Below are 25,409 nucleotides of genomic sequence, written 5' to 3'. Positions count from 1 at the left end.
ATGTATATGTGTGTGTGAGAGAGAGAGAAAGCGCTGAAATGCTAGAAAATGTACAGTGAGAAAGCTGAAAGGTAAAGTTAATGTCTGGTGACAGTCTAAGTGTTTACTAAAAATATGTTACAATAAACAACTTAGAATACCAACTAGTGCTCCTTTTTCTCCAAATCTTGGAGATAAAATTAATCTTGCAAATTAATTTTTAAGCATGAATTTACAAGTAAGAATTATCTTACAAATAACACATATACTTAACAGATTTTGTGTATAAAATAATTATTACATAGTTGGAAAAAGCATTTGAAAGATAATCAGGAAAATTCAATTTAATTAGACTGTATGCAGTGAAAAACAATAGTTTTGTTAACTAAAACCAACCCTCAATGTTGCACATGCCAGAGGAAAGAGTCTAAAATTAAAACTCAAGAAACCTGGATTTGAGTCTCAGATAACAGTTGTGCCCTAATTACAAAAACAACCAACACACCTTTTACTTAATTCCTAAACTGCCCATCTCACCTGAGTTAAGATCAAATAAAACAATGAATTTGAAAGTGATTTGAAAAAATACAAAATGCTATACAGATTAAGTATTATCTTCATTACAGTTATACTTGCTGTATTGAAAATGAACCTTGAAAATCTGTATTTCTGACATAATGACACAAACTAAATAAAGAGCTTATACCCGTTCTACAGATCGTGCTCTCTTCTTTGGCCGAGTAGGCAGCGCATCTTCCTTCGGATTGGTGTCTATTGCCCAATAGGACCCCTAAAGTAAAGAAATAAATTATATTAACAATATATCCCAGCAACTCTATAACATTAAAATGGATTGTTACAATCCTATGCTCCAAAAGCAAACATTTTGCAAATACAACATAAGTAACATGAGAGCCTAGCCAACAGGGCTCAGTGGTTGAGCATAGACCTATGAACCAAGAGGTCACAGTTCAATTCCTAGTCAGGGCACATGCCTGGGTTGTGGGCTTGAATATGATCCCCAGTGTGAGGCATGCAGAAGGCAGCTGATCAATGATTCTCTCTTATCATTGATGATTGATGTTTCTTTTCTATCTCTCTCTCTCCCTCTCCCTTCCTCTCTGAAATATATGTGTGTGTGTGTGTGTGTGTGTGTGTGTGTGTGTGTGTATATGACCCAGTGCACGAAATTTGTGCACTGGGGGGGGGGGGTGTCCCCTCAGTCCAGCTGCACCCTCTCCACCCTCTCCAATCTGGGACCCCTCAGGGGATGTCCGACTGCCAGTTTAGGCCCGATCCCTGTGTGTGGGATCGGGCCTAAACCAGCAGTTGGACATCTCTCTCACAATCCGGGACTGCTGGCTCTCAACCATTCGCCTGCCTGCCTGATTGCCCCTAACCGCTTCTGCCTGCCAGCCTGATCACCCCCTAAGCACTCCCATGCCAGCCTGATCGACACCTAACTGCTCCCCTGCTGGCCCGATCACCAGCAACTGCCCCCCCCCACCGGCCCAATCACCCCCAACTGCCCTCCCCTGCCGGCTTGGTTGCCCCTAACTGCCCTTCCTCCCCTGCAGGCCTGGTCCCCCCCAACTGCCCTCCCCTGCAGGCCTGGTCGCCTCTAACTGTCCTCCCCTGCAGGCCTGGTCACCCCCCAAATGCCCTCCCCTGCTGGCCATCTTTTGACCACATAGGGGCAGCCATCTTGTGCGAGGGCATGACAATTTCCATGTTACCTCTTTATTATATAGGATTTTTAAAGTAGGATAAGAGAATTTAGAACTGAGAAAAGTAAAGTTCATATGGGAAAAAAAGTTCATTTATAACTTAAGAAGCCAAGTTCAAGAACTTCTGCCATAGCCAAATAAAAAGAGATGATCAACTGAACACATGTAAAAATATATGCTAATTCTTAATTGAACACACGATAATTACAATAGCATATGACATTCAAGTTTAATAGAATTTTATGTATAAAGATACTTTCATGGGACTTCATAATTCTATAATACTGCATTATGAAAACCTTGCTGAATGACTAAGTGAATGAGAATAGCACTCATTTTTTTTTTTTTTTTTTTTTTTGTCCTTAGAAATATATCAACTCAGTATTTCTTTGGTTTGGAAAAATTAATCTAGGATATAATCAACTCAATTTAACCATCATAATTAGAGTCTAGAGTGTTGCTGTCTCTATGTTCACCTTCTGATTCTACTGAAAATAGTAAACCATTTTCCTGTCAATCTTCTTTTTAAATCCTCACCCAAGGATTATTTTTCCCACTGATTTTTTTTTTTTTAAAGAGAGTGCAACATCGATGTAAGAGAGGCATGACTAGTTGCTTCCTTGACTGGGGCCAAGCATTGAACCTGCAACCCACGTACATGCCCTTGATCAGGAATCAAACCCGAGGCACTACTAAGCCACATCGACGAGGGCTCAATTTTTCATTTTTCATTATGAGCAGGGAAAAAACAAACAAACAAAAAAAAACTTAAGATGTCATACTTTGGACAACACAATAAAAAAACTGAAGAACAGCCCTAACCGGTTTGGCTTGGTGGATAGAGCGTCGGCCTGCGGACTGAAGAGTCCCAGGTTCAATTCCGGTCAAAGGCATGTACCTTGGTTGCGGGCATATCCCCAGTAGGGGGTGTGCAGGAGGCAGCTGATCGATGTTTCTCTCTCATCGATGTTTCTAACTCTCTATCTCTCTCCCTTCCTCTCTGTAAAAAAATCAATAAAATATATTTAAAAAAAAGAAAACTGAAGAACAATAGTGGTGATTTCATTACTATATCATTCAATCATTCTTTTGTATTCTTGTTATTTTAGTATTTGAGCATGATGGGGAAAAACTGATGGGTATTCATGAAATAATTCTTAAGATAATGAAATCTTTTCAAGATTTAGGAAAAATAAGATCACTAAAATACCATATTGCATGTTAGATTTATAAATGAATCACATATGGTAATTGCAAGATAGAGTAAGTTTTATTCTAGTTTTTTTTAATATTAAATTTTCTATTTGCTCTTCAGAAAACATCTAAGAAAGAATGTAAGTCATAAAATAATCACCTTTACAAATGAGAACTGCTCAAAATTGATACTCAAAAACTAAATTGGACCCTGATGGTACACTGAGGATTAAATATAATACATATGAAATATTCCCTCCAAAGTTTGACACATATTGTTTTGTATTAATCTTATTCTTTCTCACCTCCTACAATTTCTATCAAAGAGCAAGCATACAAATATTTGGCAAATCTGAAATTTTTAAATATAACAACTTTTATTTAATTATTGAAGAGAGTTGTGCCTACAAAAAGATAAATAATTTGGGTAATTCTAAAGATTTATTCTTTCATTTAACATTTGCTAAATTTCTACTCTGCACAAGAAAAGGCAAGTAAAAATAAAATAACAATAGCTAAAATATTTTTAGAGAAACATATTATCAAAAATAAAATGTAAGAACAAGCTATATCAGAATATAACCTAATCATCGAACCCAACCTGGGGAAATGACACATGCTTAATCATCCAAACTGGCTAAACTTCTCAGACTTTGGGCAGATACCAGAAAGGTAACAACCCTTCTCTTAATGACAGTTCATGTATGTGCTAGTCACAATGCTCAATCTGAAGTGTAGTGAAAGAGACAGAAAAGATATCTGCACAGCTAAGTCTCACCATTTTCATGTCTTTGTTCAAAATTCACTTTCTCAAAGAATGTACCTTACTTATTCTTTTGAAAATTGCAATCCACACTTCAATCTACTTTATCTACCCTTTTATATAGTGTTTATAATTGTCTCACATTCTACATAATTTATGTACTTATTTTGTCTACTGACATCCTCCCATAAGGCTGTAAGTCTTTGAAGGCATGAATTTTTTTCCTGTTCTGTTTGCTGATGCATTTCAAATGTCTAGAATAGTGACTAACACATAACAGGAAAATAAGTTATCACCATAAAGTGCTAAGATAAGTGAGCTGAATCTGCAAGGATGATCACGCTCAGATCTGATAGAAAACAGAGGGGAATAAAAACAATTTTAGGCAGGAGAAAATAGCTCGTACTCAATAAGCATTTTTAACCATTTGCCTGCCATAAGTCTGTAGATCAACTTTAAAATCATTTTTCGTGAGAATTTTCAACGGAAAATATTCAAGAACACCCGAATTGTGAGTAATATATTTATTTTTGTAATATTCATTGCAAATTGATTTTTTAAATTCAAAATATCATGGCATGTGGGAATAGTTTTTGTTTGGGACGTGTGGCAGTTAACTGGTTCATATTCATGGACTCCCAGGAAGTCTGTGGACAGGATTCAGGGGCTCCATTGACTAGGGTAATAAGAAAATGCATTTCTTTCCATTATGAATGTAAGAGCAAACCACAGTTTAGCAATACCTAAAAAAGTTTGTTTCCTATCACATTTTATCTCAAAATGTCGCTCTACTACTCATTACTTATTTTCACTTTTACTTAGTTACCATATTAAATTTTGTTCAATTTTATAATTTAATGTTACCAAGGAAGCACAGATTACTGTATCACAAACTTGTTAACAGTATTTTCATAATAATTTTAATGTAGCTACTTCTTTTAATCCTGTATATTCCGGTTTACACGTTTAAAAAAATAGTATTATTCTGAGGAGTTTCACAGGCTTCAACAGAAGTGCCAAATGGAGTCATGGCATAAACAAGTATAGAGATTCTGGTGCTCAAGTCATAGGCATATGAGAGAGAATAAGACATTAAGAAAACTGTTTAGGAGAGAAAGAGAGAGAAACTAAGATGGCAGCATAGGTAAACACCTGAAATTGCTGCCTCACACAAACACTTCAAAAATACAACTAAAAGACAAAACAGAAATCATCCAGAACCACAGGAAGGCTGGCTGAGTGGAAATTCTACAACCAGAAGGAAAAAGAAAAGCACACTGAGACTCAGAGGAGTGCGGAAGTAAAGTGCAGAGGTACGGAGGCGCGCGGGGAAAGGGCTGGCAACTGAGGATACGGCTGTCTTTTTCAATCAGGAGGGAGACAAGCTCCTGACTGCTCTGAACTCCAGTTCCGGGCAAGTCTCTGGAGACCCAGACCCATACAGGGAAAAACTGGACTATCTGGCATCGGGTGGAACTCCAGGGCGGCTTTCTCTCAGAGGTGCTTGCAGCAGCTACCAGGGGACACTGAGACGCGGGGCCTCTTAGGGCAGGGCTGAGGATCAGCCATAGCTGTTTGCTCCACCCTGTTGATTCCCTGAGACCCCGTCCCACCCAAGCTGTGCGCAGAGGCTTTTGCATATGAATGCCCTGGCCCTCTGCAATCTAAAATTACCTAACAAACTGCAGCTGGGCCAGACAGACCCAGAACTTCCAAGAGAAGGCCCATGGCCCCACAGCAGCTTGCATTGCTTCACAGCTGGGCCTCATCTGGGCACCTCCAAACCCCAAACAAAGAAGAGGAATCTGCAGATCTCTCCATAGCTCCTGCTGGGTAGCCTCAGGAAGAGGCTAAATTAGCACCTCCTTAGATCCAAGAGCCAGTGTACCCAGTGGTCAGAGTGGGACCATCCAGAGTACAACTCCTCAGATCCATAAGGGACACACTCAGGGGGAAGACTCAGTGAGCACCAAAGCCCCACTGAAGCAAGTCTTGCCCCAGAAGGGTGTCTCCAGCACAGAAATTCTCCCACCGTAGACAGAGCTGATTCTCATAGCCAACTGGCCTGGAGGTCAATTCCTCCCAGTGATAACTACAACAATCAAGGCATAACTACAACAAGACTGTGCACACAGCCCACGAAGGGGTGCACCAAGAGTGTCCACCTCAGGTAATTGCGGATGCTGAGCCACTGGGCCCTATAGGACACCTAGCACACAGAGCCACTCTATCACCACAGGAAAGCAGCCAAAATGCGGAGACAAAGAAACAGGTCACAAATGACAGAAATGGAGGAAAGCAAACTACTGGATATAGAGTTCAAAACCACACTTTTAAGGTTTTTCAAGAATTTTCTAGAAACCGCAGATAAATTTAGTGAGACCCTTGAGGATATGAAAAAGGACCAACTAGAAATTAAGCATACACTGACTGAAATAAAGAATAATATACAGAGATCCAACAGCAGACTAGAGGATCGCAAGAATCAAGTCAACGATTTGAAATACGAAGAAGGAAAAAACACCCAACCAGGAAAGCAAAAAAAAAAAAAAAAAAGAATCCAAAAATATGAAGATAGTTTAAGGAGCCTCTGGGACAACTTCAAGCGTACCAACATCCGATTTATGGGGGTGCCAGAAGAAGAGAGAGAGCAAGATATTGAAAACCTATTTGAAGAAATCATGACAGAAAACTTCCCCTACCTGGTGAAAGAAATAGACTTACAAGTCCAGCAAGCGCAGAGAACCCCAAACAAAAGGAATCCAAAGAGGACCACACCAAGACACAACATAATTAAAATGCCAAGAGCAAAAGACAAAGAGAGAATCTTAAAAGCAGCAAGAGAAAAACAGTTAGTTACCTACAAGGGAGTACCCATGCGACTGTCAGCTGATTTCTCAACAGAAACTATGCAGGCCAGAAGGGAGTGGCAAGAAATATTCAAAGTGATGAATAGCAAGAACCTACAACCAAGATTACTTTACCCAGCAAAGCTATCATTCAGAATTGAAGGTCAGATAAAGAGCTTCACAGATAAGAAAAAGCTAAAGGAGTTCATCACCACCAAACCAGTATTATATGAAATGCTGAAAGGTATCCTTTAAGAAGAAGAAGAAAAAGGTAAGGATAAAAATTATGAACAACAGATACATATCTATCAACAAGTGGATCTAAAAATCAAGTGAATAAAAAACATGATGAACAGAATAAACTGGTGAATATAATAGAATCAGGGGGATAGAAAGGGAGTGGACTGACAATTCTTGGGGGAAAGGCAGTTGTGGGTGCAGGAAGAGACTGGACAAAAATCGTACACCTATGGATGAAGACAGTGCGGGGGGTGGGAGGTAAGGACAGAGGGTGGGGTGGGAACCGGGTGGAGGGGAGCTATGGGGGGAAAAAGAGGAACAACTGTAATAATCTGAACAATAAAGATTTAAAAAAATAAAATAATAAAAAAAGAAAACTGGAAAAAAAAAAGAAAAAGAAAACTGTTTATCTAAGTTAAAAAAAAAAAAAAAAAAAAGGACCTAAAGAGAATTTAAAAATTCCATTTTTGCTTTACTTAAATGTTATTTCCTTCAATTAGGTGGCATACTGATTCTAAGTTTTCTTATAATTCATAAATCCCGAAAATTCATTAAAAATGTATTATTGATACCAAACAACCCAAATTTCAAATCTTAAGAGCCTTTATAGCCCCTATTTTTTAACTTCTTTACAAGCTATCACAGCTAGGCAGCAGTGAAAGAAGTTGTGCTAATACAGTATTTATAATCATTTTTATGTACAACCTTTACATAATGAAGAGTGTGCCAACAACTTTTAAGAAATCTTGATCTCTGAACCTAGTATATCATATGAAAATTTGTTTATAAATAGACTTCCTCACTAGACCAGAAGTTTTAATGTCAGTGATATCTTATTTATCCTTGTATCTCCACAACCAAGCTTAGTACCTAATATAAAGTTGTAACAATAAATGTTTGCTAAACTTAATTCTAATGAATGTCATATTTGACGATGCACTCAAGTTATTAAAATAATTTAAAATATTAAAATATTCATAACATCCAGAGCTATGGGGCCTATAGATACTATAGCTCTACTTTTTTTTTTAATATGAACCCCACATTTTATTCCTTAAGTTAAAAGGAATAAAGGACACAAAGACATCCTGTGGTTCATGGCTTAGAAAATTTAATATTAAGATGGCAGTATGCCCCAAATTGATCTATAGATTCAATACAATTCCTATCAAATCCCAGTCAGCTTATTTGTAGGAATGGCAGGGTGATCCTAAAATACACATGTATTTGACCTAGAATAGTTAAAACAATCTTGAAAAAGAACAAACATATCCTGATTTTAAAACGTACTACAAAGTAACAGTAATTTGAAGTAAGAGTATAAAAACAAACCTGTATATTTTGGGTCAATTGATTTTCCACAGGCTACCAAGATAATACAAATGAGAAAAGAATAGTCCTTTGAGTAAATGGTACTGGGAAAGCTGGATATCCACATGCCAAAGAATGAAATTGAGCCCCCTCACACCACACATTAAAATTAACTGAAAATGGATCAAAGTCCTAAATGTAAGGACTAAAACTCTTAGAAGAAAAATACGTGTAAATCTTTATAACCTTGGGTTAGGCAATGGTTCTTAGATATGACACCAAAAACACAAGCAACCAAAAGAAAATTGATAAGTGCATCAACACTTAAAAACCTTTGTCAATAGACACTCTCAAGAAAGTGAAAATAAAACTCACACAATGGGAGAAAAATTATCAAGTCATAGATGTGATAAGGAACAGCTATACAACTCCCTAATAAAAAGACAACCTGATTAAAAAATGGACAAAGGATATGAATAGACATTTTTCCAAAGGAGATCTGTGAATGGCCAGTAAGCACATCAGGGCAAAGCAAATCAAAATTGTAATATAATGAGATACCACTTCAAACCCATTGGGACAGCTATAATGAAAAAGACAAAATAAAAAGTCTTGACAAAAATGTGAAAAACTGGAAGCCTCATAATTGTGAGAATGTAAAATGGTTCTGCCACTTTGGAAAACAGTTTGGCAGTTCCTTAAAAGATTAAACATATGACCCAGCAATTCCACTCTTAGAGAAATGAAAACATATCCAAGAGAAAATCTGTCCACACAAAACATATATACACAAATGATCATAGTAGCATTTTTCATAATAGCCCAAGTGAAAACAACACAAAATGGCCCATCAACTGATGAACAGATATAATTGTTATATATTCATACAATGGCCATTTCATTCAGTCGTACTCCTACATGCTATAACACAGGTGACTCTGAAAACTTTATACTAAATGAAAGAAGCCAGACACAAAAGACCATATATCATTACGATTTCATTTATATAAAATATCCAAAATAGGCAGTCCATAGAGATGGAAAATAAATTAGTAGTTGCCAGAAGCCTGAGGGGTGGAGGGTGACTGTTAAGTACAGAGTTCTTTCTGGAGTGATAAAGTGAAAATGTCCTAGAATTAGATACTGGTTATGACTGCACAATTCTGAAAATATACTGAATTATATACTTTTAAATGGTAAATGTTATGGTATGTAAATTTTATCTCAATAACAATACTCTCTTAAGAAAAAACATGAATCAAGAAGCTCTAACCTAATGCAGTAGTAGGCCCAACACAGTTAAAAGTCACTTGTCACAACGCAAAATCAGTGGGTACTGTCCAGAAAGAACTCAGGTCTCCTGATTTCTGGTTGTTTCCTGGCTTTACTTTGGACCGTATCAGTTTTTTATAAAAGTTCTCTATAGTCATTAATGTCACAAAAAAATCAAGCAATTCACCTACTTGAAGAATAAGAATTCCAAAGATACTCTCAGATTCAAAATATGTGAGTTAATGTTAAATTCTTGATCCCTGCCTTCCTGATCTAAAGAAAAGGTCTGAGTAAAAAGAAGCCAAATGACAATTTCTAGAACACCTAAGACCAGTCTTAATTTAAAACAGCAAGAGGATTAATGTACAATTAAAAATGTTTCTTTAAGAAAAGAACAACTAACTACTTAGTTAATTAGGAAACATCATTCTTGTGATAAACATTAAGCATCTACTACTTATATGAGATATTATGGACATGTCAAAGACCCAATCCTTGTCAAGAAAAAACTCAGGAATGAGTGGAATAGATCAAAATACAGGTAGTACAGCTCAGCTGGTGTGGCTCAGTGATTGTATAAGAATTTCCTAGTAGCTTGCTCCTAATAGCCCAAACTAAAAATAATCCAAGTGTCCACCAACAGATAAATATAAAAAAGATTGTGCATGAGTCTGGCTGTGTGGCTCAGTGGTTGAGCATCAAACCCATGAACCAAGAGGTCAATGGTTGGATTCCAGGTCAGGGCTCAATGCCCAGTAGGGGGCATGGAGGAGGCAGCAGATTGATGTTTCTCTCTCATCGATGTTTCTCTCTTCCTCTAAAATTAATTAAAAATATATTTTAAAAGATAAAAATAAAAATACAGGCAGTATATCATTCAGGAGCATTAGCAGTGGTATGCTCAGAGTTATAGTAATAAAAAGAAAAGAGGTAAAAACAGGGAGAAAGAAAAGGTGAGAGGGGAGAAAAAAGGAAGGCTATCTCTTTTCAGAGTAATGCTGACCTTTGGGCTGGGTGGGTATTAAAGGATGAGTAAGATGGAAAGAAAGACTATTTTAGATACAATGAAGAATATGGGCAAAAACATGAAAATATAAAACTGCATCATAAATGCAAGATAAATAGTGCAATATAGCTTGAATATAAAGTTTAGAGGTAAGAAGCTTTAGAGGTAAGAAGTTGAAAATGGTGTTTTTACCTGTGTACCAGGCAACAATGTAGAAAATGGAGCAAAGGCAAGCAGAGGTTAAAGAAAGGAGACCAGTTGGAGGTGACAAAATAATCCAAGTTATTTATCATTAAATAATTTTTTTTAAAACTCATTTCTTGTAATTACTTTGTTTTCACATAAAAACTCAGGGTCTCAAAACATCAATGATAATAGATCAGGACAGTATCTTCTTATTATAAAAACCCACAGTGAATCAGTGGCTCACTGTTTTGTATCTTATATCCAGGAGCTAGCTGGGGATAACAGACACATCAAAGCAACTGGTTGAACACATCTCACCAATTATCTCTGAACATACACAGAAAAGATGAAATGGAAATTCTAGACTTAAATCATTCAATGACTGGAAAAAAGTTCACCAGATGTGCTTAACAACAAGTAGGACAGTCAAAGAGCCAGAGACCTTAAAGATAGATCAGTAAAAATTATTCAATTTCAGGAACAAAAGAAAAAGGGGGGAAATTAGTAAAGAAAGCCTCAATGACCTGTGAAACAAGGTCAAAGAGTCTATCATATTTTAATTGGATACTAAAAGGAAAGAAGAGAAAATGGGTCCATTGTTCTTAAAAAATAATAATGACTAAAAATATCCCAGATTCGGATGAAACCTCTTGTTACTGATCCTAAAAGAAGTCCCAAACAGAAAATATACAAGAAAATTAGAGGTACATCAAACTGTTTAAATCTAAATTTAAAGAGAAAATTCTTGATAGTTGCCAAAGAAGGGATTGAGTCTGGAGAGGGCACATTGCATACAGGGGAATAAAAATATGACAGGTGACTTTTTACCAGAAATAGCGGAGGCCAAGGAAAAATCTTCAAAGTTCTGAGAGGTGGAGAAAACCCTGCAAACTCTTAAAGATTCCATATCCAAAAAATGTATTGTGAGGACAAAATAAAGACCTTTCCAGATAAACAAAAGTCTACACAATATGTTGCCTCAAGACCTGTACTACAAAAAATGCCAAAGGATACAGTAAGGCTAAAGGGGAAAGATATCAGAGTGAAACCTGGATTTACAGAAAAGGACATCAGGGAAGGTAAATAATTAGGAAAATATTTTCTTCAACATAATTTCCTTAAAACACTATGAATTGTTTAAAGCAAACAAAATAAATCCTAAGGTGGGATTTATGGTGTAAGTAAAAGTACAAGATACGACAACAGCACAAAGAAAGGGATGGGTAGATAAATGGAATTATACTATTCTAAGGATATTTCAGGAAATAGATGGGAAGAAGAAACTAGTAAGTGGTATGAAGTGAAAGGTGGTATAACATTACCTCTAAACAGACTTTGATAAGTTAGTAGTTAAGCTACTAACTTGTTAGTACTATTAAGCTCTACAATGACTACTTAAAAATTAATAAAGGGAACATAGCTAAGAAGTCACTAGATGAAATAAAATAGACTATCTATATACTATTTGATTAATCCCAAAGAGTGCAAAAATGAAGCCACACAGGAACAAAAATTAAAATAGCAATCATACTAATAATCATAATAAATATAGACTAAGCACTCCAATTAGATTGTAGATTATTAGACTGAATTTAAAAAGCAAGAACCAATGGCTACATGCTGTTTATAAGAGACACACTTTAAATACAAAGACATTTATAGACTAAAAGAAAAATACTAGAAAAAAATGTCATGAAGTTGCTAAGAAAGGTGTAGTGGCTATATTAATATCAGACAAAGAAAGCTTCAAGACAGTATTTTAAGTAATTAAGAATATTTTATAAAGATTAAAGTACAATTCAACAGGAAGATTAAACATACTACCATTAATATTAATCTGAAATGGATCACAGACCTACCGTAAATGTAAAATAAAACTATAAAAACCTACAAAAGAGAACAAAGGAGAAAATCTTTATGACTTTGGTTGATTTCCCAGACAGGACACGAAAGTCACTAATCACTAAATTAATATTTTCAAAATTCAAAATGTCTACTCTTTTTAAGGCACTATTATGGAAACAAAAAAGTCTGAAAAATATTTACACAATATAAATCCAAGAAAGGACATATCCAGAATATATTTTTAAAAACCTCTTAGAACTCAGTACTGATGACAACCAAATTTTAAAAAGAATAGCAAAGACTTCAAAAGAACCTTCAGAAGAGAAGATATGCAAATGACCAATAAGCCCAAGAAAAATGCTCAACATCAATGATCATCAGGAAAATTCACAATAAAACCGTAACAAAATACCACTTCATACCCACTAAAATGACTTAACTGAAAAAGAGAGGTAATACCAACTATTGGCCAGGATGTGGAGCAACTGGAACTCTCACACATTGCTAATGGGAATGTAAGATACACAACCACATTGGGGAAAGGTTTGGCAATTACTTATAATCTTCCATCTACGAAAGCAATTGTTCTATTACTCAAGAGAAATGAAAACACATGCCCATAGAAAACTTGTACAAAAATTTCCTAGTAACTTGTTTATAACACCCCAAAACTGAAAATAATCCTAATGTCCACCAACAGATAAACCAGATAAAAAAGATTGTGCTATAGCCTGGCCAGTGTGGCTCAGTGGTTGAATGCCGACCCATGAACCAAGAGGTCATGAGTTCAATTCCCGGTCAGGGTACATGACTGGGTGTGGGCTCAAACCCCTGTAAGGAGGTGTGCAAAAGGCAGCTGATTGATATTTCTCTCTCTTCGATGATTCTATCTATCCCTCTCCTTTCCTCTCTCCCTAAAAAAAATCAATAAAAACTTATCTTTTTAAAAAAGATTGTGGTATATACATACTTAGTAATAATAAGAAACAAACATATCTAATAGCAACACAGACATTATACTGAGTGAAGCAAGCCAGACATAAATAGAGCATATACCAAATGATTCCCACTTAGGTGAAGAGTTCAATAATGTGAGGTTTTTGCGAACTAATCTATGGATAAATCTAAGAACTTAAATAAATATCACTATCTAAAGCTGGGGCCTGTCTATATAACTGTTTGAAGGATTGAAACAATGCATGTAAAATATCTAATCTATAAAGTAATATATAATGTAAACATTATTATTAATTCATATCAACAATTCTGGTACAACAAGCTAATGTCCTCCTAAAGAAAAAGACTACAATGTTTTGATTTGTAAAATCCCAAAGAAAAATCACAACTAGAATTGTATAGCTTTGAACACATATTCAAAATATGAATCAACAGCAATCTTCAACATATCCTAAAGCAATGATTAATTCTAGAGGAGAAAAACGTGGCACCCAATTAAAAACTAGGCAGCATTCTTAAATTATAAAATATTTTCACTTCAAATAAAGTACATTTTAATTATTCCAATAATTTATTTCTGACAGTTTTGTCAACACAAAATATTCTGCTCTATCACACACTAATGTGACTTTTAACAGCCCCCAGATTAAAAATAGCCTAGTAAAAATGCTATTATCTGATTAAATACAAGTAAACCCAAGAAGCTAATACTAACTTCATATTGCTATGGAAAGCAGTCCCTATCATAAATAGCCTATCATTCCAAATGGCTAAATCTATAAATTTTATGTTTTAACTAGCCTACTGCTCAGTGGTAAAGTGAATCATTACAGACTATTCTCTGCGCTTCCTTAGCTCTCAATGCACACCACTTCAGAAGCCTCAAACATAGTGTTTGGTGCCTTTTGTCCTGACTTCTTTGGTTTCATATCATGTCTCAATGTTGTTGTTATTTTTACTTTCCCAGTTTAGATTTGGCAATCCAGTTTTTAAGTTTTGGGGGGTTTTTTACCCTCTACCATGTTAGGATGCTGCTCCTGGTAAAATGGCCATAGGTCCAAGACACAGCATTTGCATGCACCATAGATTGAGTGAACATATTTCCCAGTTTCAGTCTTGGTTTATAACTGTTGCCTAAGCATAATTAAGGATAACAACCCTTTTTATTCCTAGAATTTTCTAGTTTAAACAGAAGGTTAAACAGTCACTCTATTCATACCACAAAAATAGTCTTCGAACAGTAAAATATGAAGTAATTAAAAGCCAAACAGTTTGGCTGGCTAATACAATGAATGCATGGACAAAAGCTATTCCAATGCCAGTTCAGGTCCCCAGAACATTCTTAGTTTTTATTACTTCTAAATATATTGATTATCAAATTAAGCTAAGTGTGCTCAGGAGAGATCATTAGGAAATTGACTCTTAATCAATGGATTAAAAACATGTAATTAACATATTAACTATAGTATAGTAAATGGTTCCTCTAAATGTTAAAAATAGTATGTTCTAATAAGCAATAGTTGGCCATATCTTGTTTTTATTTTTTTTAATATATTTTTATTGATTTCAGAGAGAGAGAAAGGGATAGAGAGAAACATCAGATGAGAGAGAAACATCAATTGGCTGCCTCCTGCACGCCCTCTACTGGGGATTGAGCCCACAACCCGAGCATGTGCCCTGACAGGGAATCAATCCACTGACCTCTTGGTTCATAGGTCAACGCTGAACCACTGAACCACACCGGGCAGATCTTTATCTTGTTTTTTAAATCATCAATGCCTTAACAGGATCCTTTCCAAAATTATTATTTTTAAATTGGAAATAAATAATGTTTTATTATATCACAATTGATTTCTAAGAGTTCACCTATATTTAGTATAACTCACAAAGCAATTCAGTATGACCATTATGTTATTAGTTTAGGCTAATTCAACATTTTCTTGTACTATCTCACTATATATCAAGTTAATTACTGAGTCTAAGCTTAGAAGAAAAGGACTTGATAGTCAAATGAACTTATGACTGACAACAACCCCCATGTTCTTCAAATGGTCATTACTGTGGTATACCAATATAATGGAATATATGAAATAGAATGGCTTCTGATACTCAAAATATGGCTGAATTTCAAATGCATTATGCTAAGTAAAAGCAGCCAGACTCAAGAGGCCCCCACTGTCTGAGTCCCATTTATATGAACTCTAAAAAAGGCAAAATTATAGTTGCCAGGGTCTGGGGGTGGGGAAAGGGGCTATCTACCAAAGGACAATACTGTTCTATATTCTGATCATGGTTAGTTACATTGCATGGATTGTTAAAACTACTAGAATTATACATCAAAGAGTGAATTTTACCATATATACTTTTTTTAAAAAATTAACTTTGGGGCAAAACATTTTTTAAAAGTTTAGATCTGGAAAAGAAAAAAATTGGCTGATCACAGAATGTTATCTCTCTTCATCAGGAAGAGAACAGAATCTGCACATGGGAATAAAAGGCAGCTGTAACTAAACTGGTTTGCCTAACAGTGTATACCATCAGGGTTCTAGGTTGGCACTTATTTCTGTTTCTGCAGTGTTCTCTTTGCATCAGACCCTCATCTAACACAATCTTTCAAACCCTCTCTGAATGCTTCTTCTTATTCTCGGCTTTCTAACTTTGGTTTGTCTAATGGACTGTCTCACATTCATAATCGACCTTTGCCTTAATATGCATTCACTGGCACCAATCCTTTCTTCACTCTTGGATCTCATGTTAGTATTTATCTCAATTCCCTTAATTCCTGATTCTATCTCAACTTTGTTCTCACCGGTCCCTCAGCTAAACTTGAGTATGTCTTCTTCCCAGCCTTCAATTGGGGTTCTTATCTACCATAAGTTAAAAACCATAAATGTTAGTAATTTCAACTATCCTTTAAGTGTTTCAGAAATGGCAAATTAACACCTCCCTTGGGATCCCCACCAATGTTTTTCTTCACTCCGATAAATATGATGTCCTTATTTCTGTCCAACCAAACTCTTGCTTATCTTTAAATTCTACTTAATGTTTGGTTTTATACAAAGACACAGATAAGAGGCCAACTTCTTTCTCACAAAAATCACGCTCTTAATTTGACTAGTATTAAAATTACACATTTATCTTCCTTCTTCAGGGTACATACCTATTATTCCTGCAAAACTGCTCATCACTTAATGTTATATATTATGTTCCCTCAAAACTTTCCAATTTTTCTATATCTTTTCACAAATAAAGTGACCAAAACAGGATAGCAACAAATAATAGTCAATTTACAAATAAATACAATGCAATACTAACTTGACAAAAAAAAAAATATACTTTGAAAAAGAGATCAGTCAATTATGGTCCCTTATACTATGAGATAGGAGAGGAATAGAAAAAAAAATCACTATCTCAGAACTTCCAATAGGTAATTCTCTAGCGGTGACTTTGTTGTTTCCTCACAAACCAAGAGACCCCAAACTTCACAGCCACTAAGTTTTACAACCTTCCCAACCCCAGGCCAAAAATTTTATCCACCCCACCCCCTAAAAACAGGGGGGGAAAGCTTTTTACTATGAATTCACTATAGTTATCTCTCCCAGGACAAGCAGTTGCCTTCAGTGTCCTAAACTTCTTAGTTATCAATTTTATTACAGCCCACTGCTGCTAATTAATTGTTGAAACCATTTCCTACAACACTTTATTTCCTTTAAAGTCAGAGTATCATTTTTATGAGGTAAGAGAGAACAAGATTGAGAAAAGATTCAGTGGAAAGCAAAGAAAGAGAACTCTATATTTTTAAACTAAATTTAGCTGATAGTATTTGTTTTTCAGTAATATGAGCAAAATATTTACCTTTCTTTAAGGTTAAAGTAACAGACATGTGAGTTGCATAAAGACTGTTAAAAAAAAAAAAAGACAAAAATACAGAAAGTAAAACTAATGAGAAAAGAGGAGACAAAAGAGAGGAATAAAGAAATGGATAGACTGCAGTATGAAGAAACAGGGATGGAATCAAGGAAAGAGAAAATAGAAATCTGTCCTCCAAAAAGCAGCAATTATCAATGCAAAATATAATTTCATTTTGTTTGTGTTCTTTTTAAAGAAAACAATAATGTGGCTGTTTGTAAATGGATTGCAGAACTTTTATGACAACAGCTTCTAGGAAATGAAGGATTGAATCAAAAATAGATGGCAATATAAAAATATCTGTAATTCAACAATATTCTTCAAGCTTAGGCTAGCCTTCATACCGCTCTGGTAATACTTGGAACAGGAAGCTATACCATAAAAAGATGAGAAAGAAGATGCTGTATAAGCTATTTCTACCTCTCTCTCTTGGACCCATCTGGGTCATAGTAGCAGCTAGCAAAATCCTAAGGGGTCGAAGTCCACCCCATACCCAAAGATCAAAACTACTCCCACCCCACCTTGGCTCAATGGTTTTCTCCCACTGTGGTGAGGGTGGTTTTGGAAAAGCTCCTCAAATGCCAGGAAACACTGTAATACAAAAAGAAAAAACAATTCATAAGTACCCAAACTTAACTAACATTTTGGCCTCCCTCTCAAGGAAGATTGGCACAGTGGAAAAAGCACCAGTCTAGGAATCAAGAAACCAAATGTATTCTGCTTGTTCAGCATTCATTCTAAAACATTTGCTATACTCCAGGTGCAGAATGTAAGCCAGAAGCTGCTGATGGTCATCTCTGCTACTAAATGGGCTGAAATGCAGCCACCAGAAAAGCTAAGGGATGTAAAGAGACACGCCTGGTGAGAAAACTTAAGAACCAGACTCCAGTTCTTACTGCAGATATTTTCTCTCTTAAGTTGGTCTGTAATGGGCTTCTGTGACTTGCAAGTAAGTCTGGCCAATACACTTGGGTTCTATTTCTACACTGAACCTGGGTAAGTCATTCCTAATTTATTTGCTTTAGTTTTCTCTTATTTAAAATGGGCTAGATCTGAGGTTTTCAAAACTTTTTTTAAGCAATGGAACTTTTTTAAAATAAAATTTTATTTTTATATCAAAAATTAAAATGAATGTATCTTATGAGATTACATTTATTTCTGACCAAAATCAGTAAGGACAATGGATATTAAAATCTCACCTTGAGAGTGAAAATTAAAATGAGTCTTTTAGTTTAAATGTACTTTACGATATTTACAATTATGACCAAAACCAATGAGAACAATAATGTGTTTTGATAAAAACAAGTTTAATATTAGAGACTAATGGTAAAAATCGAAAGCTTTTATTTACCTCTCAGGATTCAATTTACTTCCGTATTTTGTTTTGGTTGCACATCAGTAAGACAATCTTGATTCAAAAAGAATAGTTGTAAAGAGTAATATAGGTCTTTCTACATCTCCCTTAACCCCATGGTATTAGTTGACTAAGGTGGAGAAAAGCTTTTAAGTTCTGCACAAAAGAAAACCTGACAGCAGGTTTTTTAAAAAAAAACAAAAACAGATCTCCAATTGGTTGAAATTTAGTACATAATGGAGGAGATGAAAAGAGTTAACCAAAGAACATACATGCATATATGCATAACCCATGGACACAGACAATAGCGTGGAGAAGGCCTGGGGTGGGGCGGGGGCTGGTGAAAGGGGATAAAGAAGCAGGAAATGGGAGACATCTGTAATACTATCAACAATAAATAGCCCTGGCTGGAGTGGCTCAGTTGGTGGGGCGTTGTACTTTACACCAAAACGTTGCAGGTTCAACTACCAATCAGGGCATATGCCTAAGGTGCTGGCTCAATCCCCAGTAGGGGGTGTGCAGGAGGCAGCCCATCGATGTTTTGCTCACATTGATGTTTCTCTCTCTCCCCCTCCCTTCCTCTCAAAAAAAAAAAAAAAAACCAATGAAAAAAAAACATTTTAAAAATAAATAAATAAATTTAGTACATAATATAGTTTTCATGTGTGGGTTTTTTAAAATGACTTAATCCTCTTTTAAAAATTAAATCTAAGCCACATGTTTACAGAATCTAATTAGTTGCTTTATAGAACTCTAATAAAATAGGTAATTCCTAAACTCTTAAGAACCCTTTCTGTCAGATTCATATATTCTCACTGTCCATAGAAAATTGCAATGAAGTAAATATAAAAATTTGTAATTCCTTTTTTATAATAAGCCTGCTTTAAAGGATAGAAACATTTTACCAATTCCTAGTCTCAACCCTAGAGAGTTATGAACACAGGCAAATAATAAACTAGATCAAATAAGAAAACTATTATAATAACCTATTCAATCTTATTAAGAACCAACTTAATGGGCAAATCATAGTAGGTGCTATAAAACATTAGTTTTTTAAGAGTGCCTGCTTTCAATAGAAATTAATAACTCTCCATCTCTAACCTTAAGAAATTAGCCATCTAGCAAAGGATACGATATATTCATTCTCTTCAGTGCCACCAGCCACTGCACAAGTAACTGGGGCTAACAAGTAAACTATATACATACCTGAGAGGCCTGGTGCACAGATTTGTGCACCAGTGGGGTCCCTTGACCTTGCCAGTGGGGATCAGGCCGAAACCGGCTCTCTGACACCCCCAAGGGGTCCCAGATTGCGAGAGGGCACAGGCCAGGCCAAGGGACCCCAACGGCGCACAATCAGGGCTGGGGAGGGACCGCAGGAGGGCTCCAGGGCATGTCCAGCCTGTCTCGCCCAGTCCCGATCAGCCGGACCCCAGCAGGAAGCTAACCTACCGGTTGGAGTGTCTGCCCCCTGGTGGTCAGTGCACATCATAGCAGTTGCTCTAACGGTCAAACAGTTGCAGGGACAATTAGCATCTTAGACTTTTATATATATAGATGATCCCTACCCTCATAATTTAGACTTTAACCTAAGGACAGTAGATAACCAATTAAGATTTTAAACAAAGAGTGCATATGATTAGGTTAACGTTTTTTGTTTTTTTTAAAGATCGCTGGCTACTATGTGAAAGTTGCTATAAATCAGAAATAAGTAAGTCCATGAAGAGAAAAACTAGTTAGGAGCTGTTACAATGATGACAAAGTAACAGGAATTCAAAAGAGGGAACAACAAATTCATTTGTTGTGTGTGGGTGTGGGGGGGTGTTAGCCTCAGAGAAGTAATGTTGAAGCTCAATCTTAAAAGACAAAGAGTAGGCCAGACAAGTAGAGAAAGGGGACTTTGCGCATTAAGAGAAGACCATTTGATGGCCCTAGCTAGTTTGGCTCAGTGGATAGAGCGTCAGCCTGTGGACTAGAGAGTCCCGGATTCGATTCCAATCAAGGGCACATGCTCAGGTTGCGGGCTCGATCCCCAGTAGGGGGTGTGCAGGAGGCAACCAATCAATGATTCTCTCTCATCATTGATGTTTCTATCTATATCTCCCACTCCCTTCCTCTCTGAAATCAATAAAAATATTTTTTATAAAAAGAAGACCATTTGAAAAGCATGTTTGAGAAACCAAGTAATTCCTTACCGTGGGTCTTGAATGGGGTGAAGCATAGCTAGAAAGGCAGATCAAGAAAAATATAGTAAAGGATATTTTATAAAAGAAATATCTACAGAACACTGGGGAGTACTTTTAAGCAGGGTGATAATATGACCAGGCTTTCATTTTAGAAAATTTTTTCTAGAGACACTTAGCTTAAAGAAGATAAGAAGTGCAAACATCCAAACAAGAATGCATGCTTGCTAACAGATACACTGCCTCAAAGTCCTAATTTAATAATTTATCATGACAACCAAATAGGGTCCAAACAAATACTGAGCTTAGAAATCAAGCAACTAGTACCAAGTTCAGGCCACACTGCAGTTGACAAGGCTATTGAAACAAGTCTCTGTAGATAAAATACTAAAAATGTAATAACGGTGGCAGGAGATAAATGGAATGAAGAGGAAAAAACAGCAACTAAGAAAAGAAGGAAATTAACAGAAAAAACTTCAGGGTAAAAATTACTTCCAGTTCTCAATTACATACAAATCCACCTCTTGTATGTAATACTTAATAAAGTGTGGTTCCTAACAAGCAATTCAAAAACCAAATTTAATACATACACTTAAGAAAATAACCAAACAAAAACTAGATTAGAAACAGCAAACTATAACAGAGGTCCAGCTCTATACTAGCTAGTTTCCCACTGTTTAAAAAGCAAGTTCTCCCTGCCGCTGGTCCTTAAAGCATACCAACTAAAATGGGGATACGGCGGGCGGGATAGGGGCGGGGTAGGTGGGAGTGGGCTGAAGGAGGACTTGCTATTTTCAAAATAGTCCTGATCAATGAACCGGAATGCTCTCATTCCAATTATTTTTCTTGATTTTAACAGATATATCTTAGGTACAAACATGACAATAGATATAATGAAGAATCCAATTATTTTAAGAAAACAAATCCTACCTTTCCAGGGTCATCCTTGGATCGAGGCACTTTAAGGAAACACTTGTTCAGAGACAGATTATGTCGTATGGAATTCTAAAATTAAAGAAGAAAAACCATACAGTCACTGGAATCCAAACAGTAAAACCCACCTTTAAAAAACAAAGTCAGAAATCTAAATATCTCTGTGCACTGGGATACAATTACAAATAGAGTAAGCTTTTTAAATGAGCTTCAAATTTAAACCTTTTTGATTTTCAAATTATGAATGCTACAAAGGAAAGCAGTTATTGAAAGTTTCTGGTGAATGTTACAAAATTCCAAATAATGGACGATATGTCCCATTTTAAATGTTTATTAAGAACTTTTAATGATGCAGGGAGATGCCTATGATTAATATTAAGTATTAAATGCTAAATATAAAATTATATACATATTATGACTTTGTGATTAATTCATTCATTCTTGGAAACAAGTCAAAATGCAAAATGTTAATAGCTTTTTTACATAGAATTATATGTGATGATTATTTTCCTCTTTTCTGCAGTTCAAATGATCTATAAAGCACATGTATTATCACTTTTTAATGAGTTAAAAATTCAAAACAAATAATTCCACTGCTCCATTACAAGAGCATATAGGCACCAATCAGGTTCTCACTGCAATCTATAAGAAAGAAAAACAGAAAGAAGACACTAACTACAAAGGGCTAGCAAGAACATCTAGGTTTCTCAATGTCGCAGGAAAAAAATAACCACTTTAGCCCTAGCTGGTTTGGCTCAGTGAATAGAGCGTCGGCCTGCGGACTGAAAGGTCTCAAGTTCGATTCTGGTCAAGGACACAAGCCGGGGTTGCGGGCTCAACCCCCCAGTGAGGTTGGTGCAGGAGGCAGCCAATCAATGATTCTATCTCATCACTGGTGTTTCTATCTCTCCCTCCCTCTCCCTTCCTCTCTAAAATCAATACAAAAACAAACAACAACAAAATAACCACCTTAGATGGCAGGAAAATGCACGTGGAAAAAAATCTGTGAAAGACGAAATCTTTCATTAATAAGTAGGACTATGTCACAATTTTTAAAGAAAATATCCAAAGGCCATTTCTTCTTAATGAAATTCTCCAAACCTATCTTATTACCAAAACATCAATTCAAAACTTATGAATGGGAGTCCCCTTCTGCTTGGGAAGTAGATAGCTACCAAAAATGAAGACCTCTCCCAAACAATGAGAAAACAATGGGTTAGTCCACTCCCTCCCCAAATCACACCTATCTGAACAGCCTTAGAAAGCTGAGGTTGCAAGGCAGCCCAAAAAATGAAATTCCTGAGAGGGATAAGCCCATTCAGTGAGAACGGGGACAAACTGTCTCACCTTTTGGCAGAGCCTGGGAGAAAGAGGTGACCACCATCTAAGAAATTAGCTAAAAGTTGAAAGTCCGAGCATGAGCTAATTTGTCAGTTTAAAGCAGGGCTGGGGAACCTTTTTTCTGCCAAGGGCCATTTGAATATTTATAGCATCATTCACTTAATATAATTCATTTAATATAAATTTATGTTGCTATGAAAAAAAGCTCCTAGACTTACTGAATTTTGAATCCTGCCTGTGGTAGCCTTGGCAGGGCCAGACCAAATGACTTCGCAGGCCGGAGGTTCCCCACCCCTGGCAACAAGGTTCCCAGACACAAGAGAAGCTCCCATTCACTTTCAAGCTCTTCTCCATGCACCGTCACCATATGCTCACAAGAAAGACTGGGGAGTGTGTGTGTGTGTGGGGGGGGGGGGGGGGTGTTAGGAAAAGAGACCAAAGAAAGTCTCCTTTACTGCATAGGCAGCAAAGAGGCAACTGATAGGCACAAAGTAGGAGACAAAGCCCCACCTCCTTCTATAGGTATTACAAAGCAAAAAACTTAAGGTAGGGGCAGCAAAATCTCTCACTCATAAGACTCTGGCAAAGACTGCTTCTAAGGAAGAATGGGGGGAAAAGAACTTCTGCCTGTAGGGAGGGATAGGAAACCCCTTCCCAGGACATAGGCAAAGATCTACTGCTGATGGGAGAAGAGTAGAAGCAAAATCCTTTTACCTCTGGGACAGTGCAAAAATACCTTAGCGGAGGGAGGGGCAGAAAATTATCCCAAAAGCAATTACAGACAGAAGGCTAGTCTGGCTGAAGGAAAGAAACACCAAAAAAGCCACACTCCCAAGTCTAAGGGCCTGAGTAAGACTGAAGCTGAATTAAAACATCAGGTAAAACCCCCAACCCTACCAGTGAGTAATAAGAAGAAACAATCTGATAGAGAAGAGGTAGAAGTGTCTCTCATCCCTACCTGTAGCAAGATGGACAGAGACAACTAAAATCTAAAAACAAAGCAGGAAAACTGAAAAAAGCCTACAAGCACCTAAGCCAGTGATGGCGAACCTTTTAAGCTCGGCGTGTCAGCATTTTGAAAAACCCTAACTTAACTCTGGTGCCGTGTCACATATAGAAATTTTTGGATATTTGCAACCATAGTAAAACAAAGATGTATATTTTTGATATTTATTTTATATATTTAAATGCCATTTAACAAAGAAAAGTCAACCAAAAAAATGAGTTTGCGTGTCACCTCTGACACACGTGTCACAGGTTCGCCATCACTAACCTAAGCCCTCCATTCCTAGCCCAAAGTAATAGGAGCCTACTGCTGGAGAAATGTAAAGTCTGCAGTATACTGAGAACACAGATATAAACAACAAAACCCATATCCAGTGCAAGTACTGATTGATTCAACTCCCCACAAAAATGACCTGGGACGAAAGATGCTTGTCCATTTTTATCTCAGTCTCCTTCCTACACATCTATCTGGCACTCAATCAAAAATTTTAAGAGAGAGAAAAGCATGGGGGGAAAAAACCATTGTCAAGAGATAAGAAACAAAATCCAATTGAGAGATGACTCAGGTGTTAGAACTATCAGATAAGAACTTTAAAATAACTATAACTAATATATTAAAACTAGAGGCCTGGTGCACAAATTCGTGCACAGGTAGGGTCCAACCAGCCAGGGGGGGGGGCCAAGGGCGGTTGGCCAGCCAGCCCCATCCCGTGGTCGAACTCCCAGTAGAGGGGACAATTTGCATATTAGCCTTTTATTATATAGAATACCAAGTAGAAAAAAGTGGTAACTTGCATAAAGAGATGGGGAATTTCAACAGAGTTGCGCAAACTATAAGAAAAGAGTCAAATGTGAATGAAAGATAGAACACATGATCAAAGATAAAGAATTCCCAGATGGACTCATCAGTAGACTGGACACAACTATGGAGAGGTTCAGATATCTTGAGGATCAATCAATAGAAATCATATAAACTGACACACACAACATCATCATCATTATCATCATCCAAGACAGGGGTGGGCAAACTTTTTGACTCGAGGGCCACAATGGGTTCTTAAACTGGACCGGAGGGTCGGAACAAAAGCATGGATGGAGTGTTTGTGTGAACTAATATAAATTCAAAGTAAACATCATTACATAAAAGGGTACAGTCTTTTTATTCAATAGTTTTATTCATTTCAAACGGGCGGATCCAGCCCGCGGGCCGTGTAGTTTGCCCACGGCTGATCCAAGACTATGGAACAATACAAGTAATCTGAGTCCCAGAGGAGAGAAAAGAAAGCAATGAGGCAAAAAAAAATTTGAAGTAACAGTCAAGAATCTTCAAAAAATAACACAAGACATCAAATCAC

General features: G+C 36.6%; 1 protein-coding gene across 6 annotated transcripts in view; it reads right to left on the bottom strand.

The window, feature by feature from the left end:
• FOXJ3 (forkhead box J3) overlaps positions 1 to 25,409 on the bottom strand; it is a 127,703-nt gene that overhangs the window by 39,921 nt on the left and 62,373 nt on the right. For 5 of the 6 annotated variants that reach the window (XM_036347272.1, XM_036347271.1, XM_036347274.1 and 2 more), the window contains exons 4-5: positions 21,706 to 21,780; positions 686 to 769 (exon numbers count right to left, since the gene is read on the bottom strand). In XM_036347272.1, coding sequence (XP_036203165.1) covers positions 686 to 769; positions 21,706 to 21,780 — 159 coding nt within the window. Of the gene's footprint in view, positions 1 to 685; positions 770 to 17,759; positions 17,830 to 21,705; positions 21,781 to 25,409 lie in introns of all 6 variants that reach the window. The other variant, XM_036347276.1, reaches the window with a different exon arrangement.

The sequence above is a fragment of the Myotis myotis genome, unplaced genomic scaffold (assembly GCF_014108235.1).
Source record: "Myotis myotis isolate mMyoMyo1 unplaced genomic scaffold, mMyoMyo1.p scaffold_m19_p_2, whole genome shotgun sequence".
Classification (NCBI taxonomy): domain Eukaryota; kingdom Metazoa; phylum Chordata; class Mammalia; order Chiroptera; family Vespertilionidae; genus Myotis; species Myotis myotis.
The sequence above is the reverse complement of the archived record's forward strand: the minus strand, read 5'-3'. Positions and strand labels throughout refer to the sequence as shown.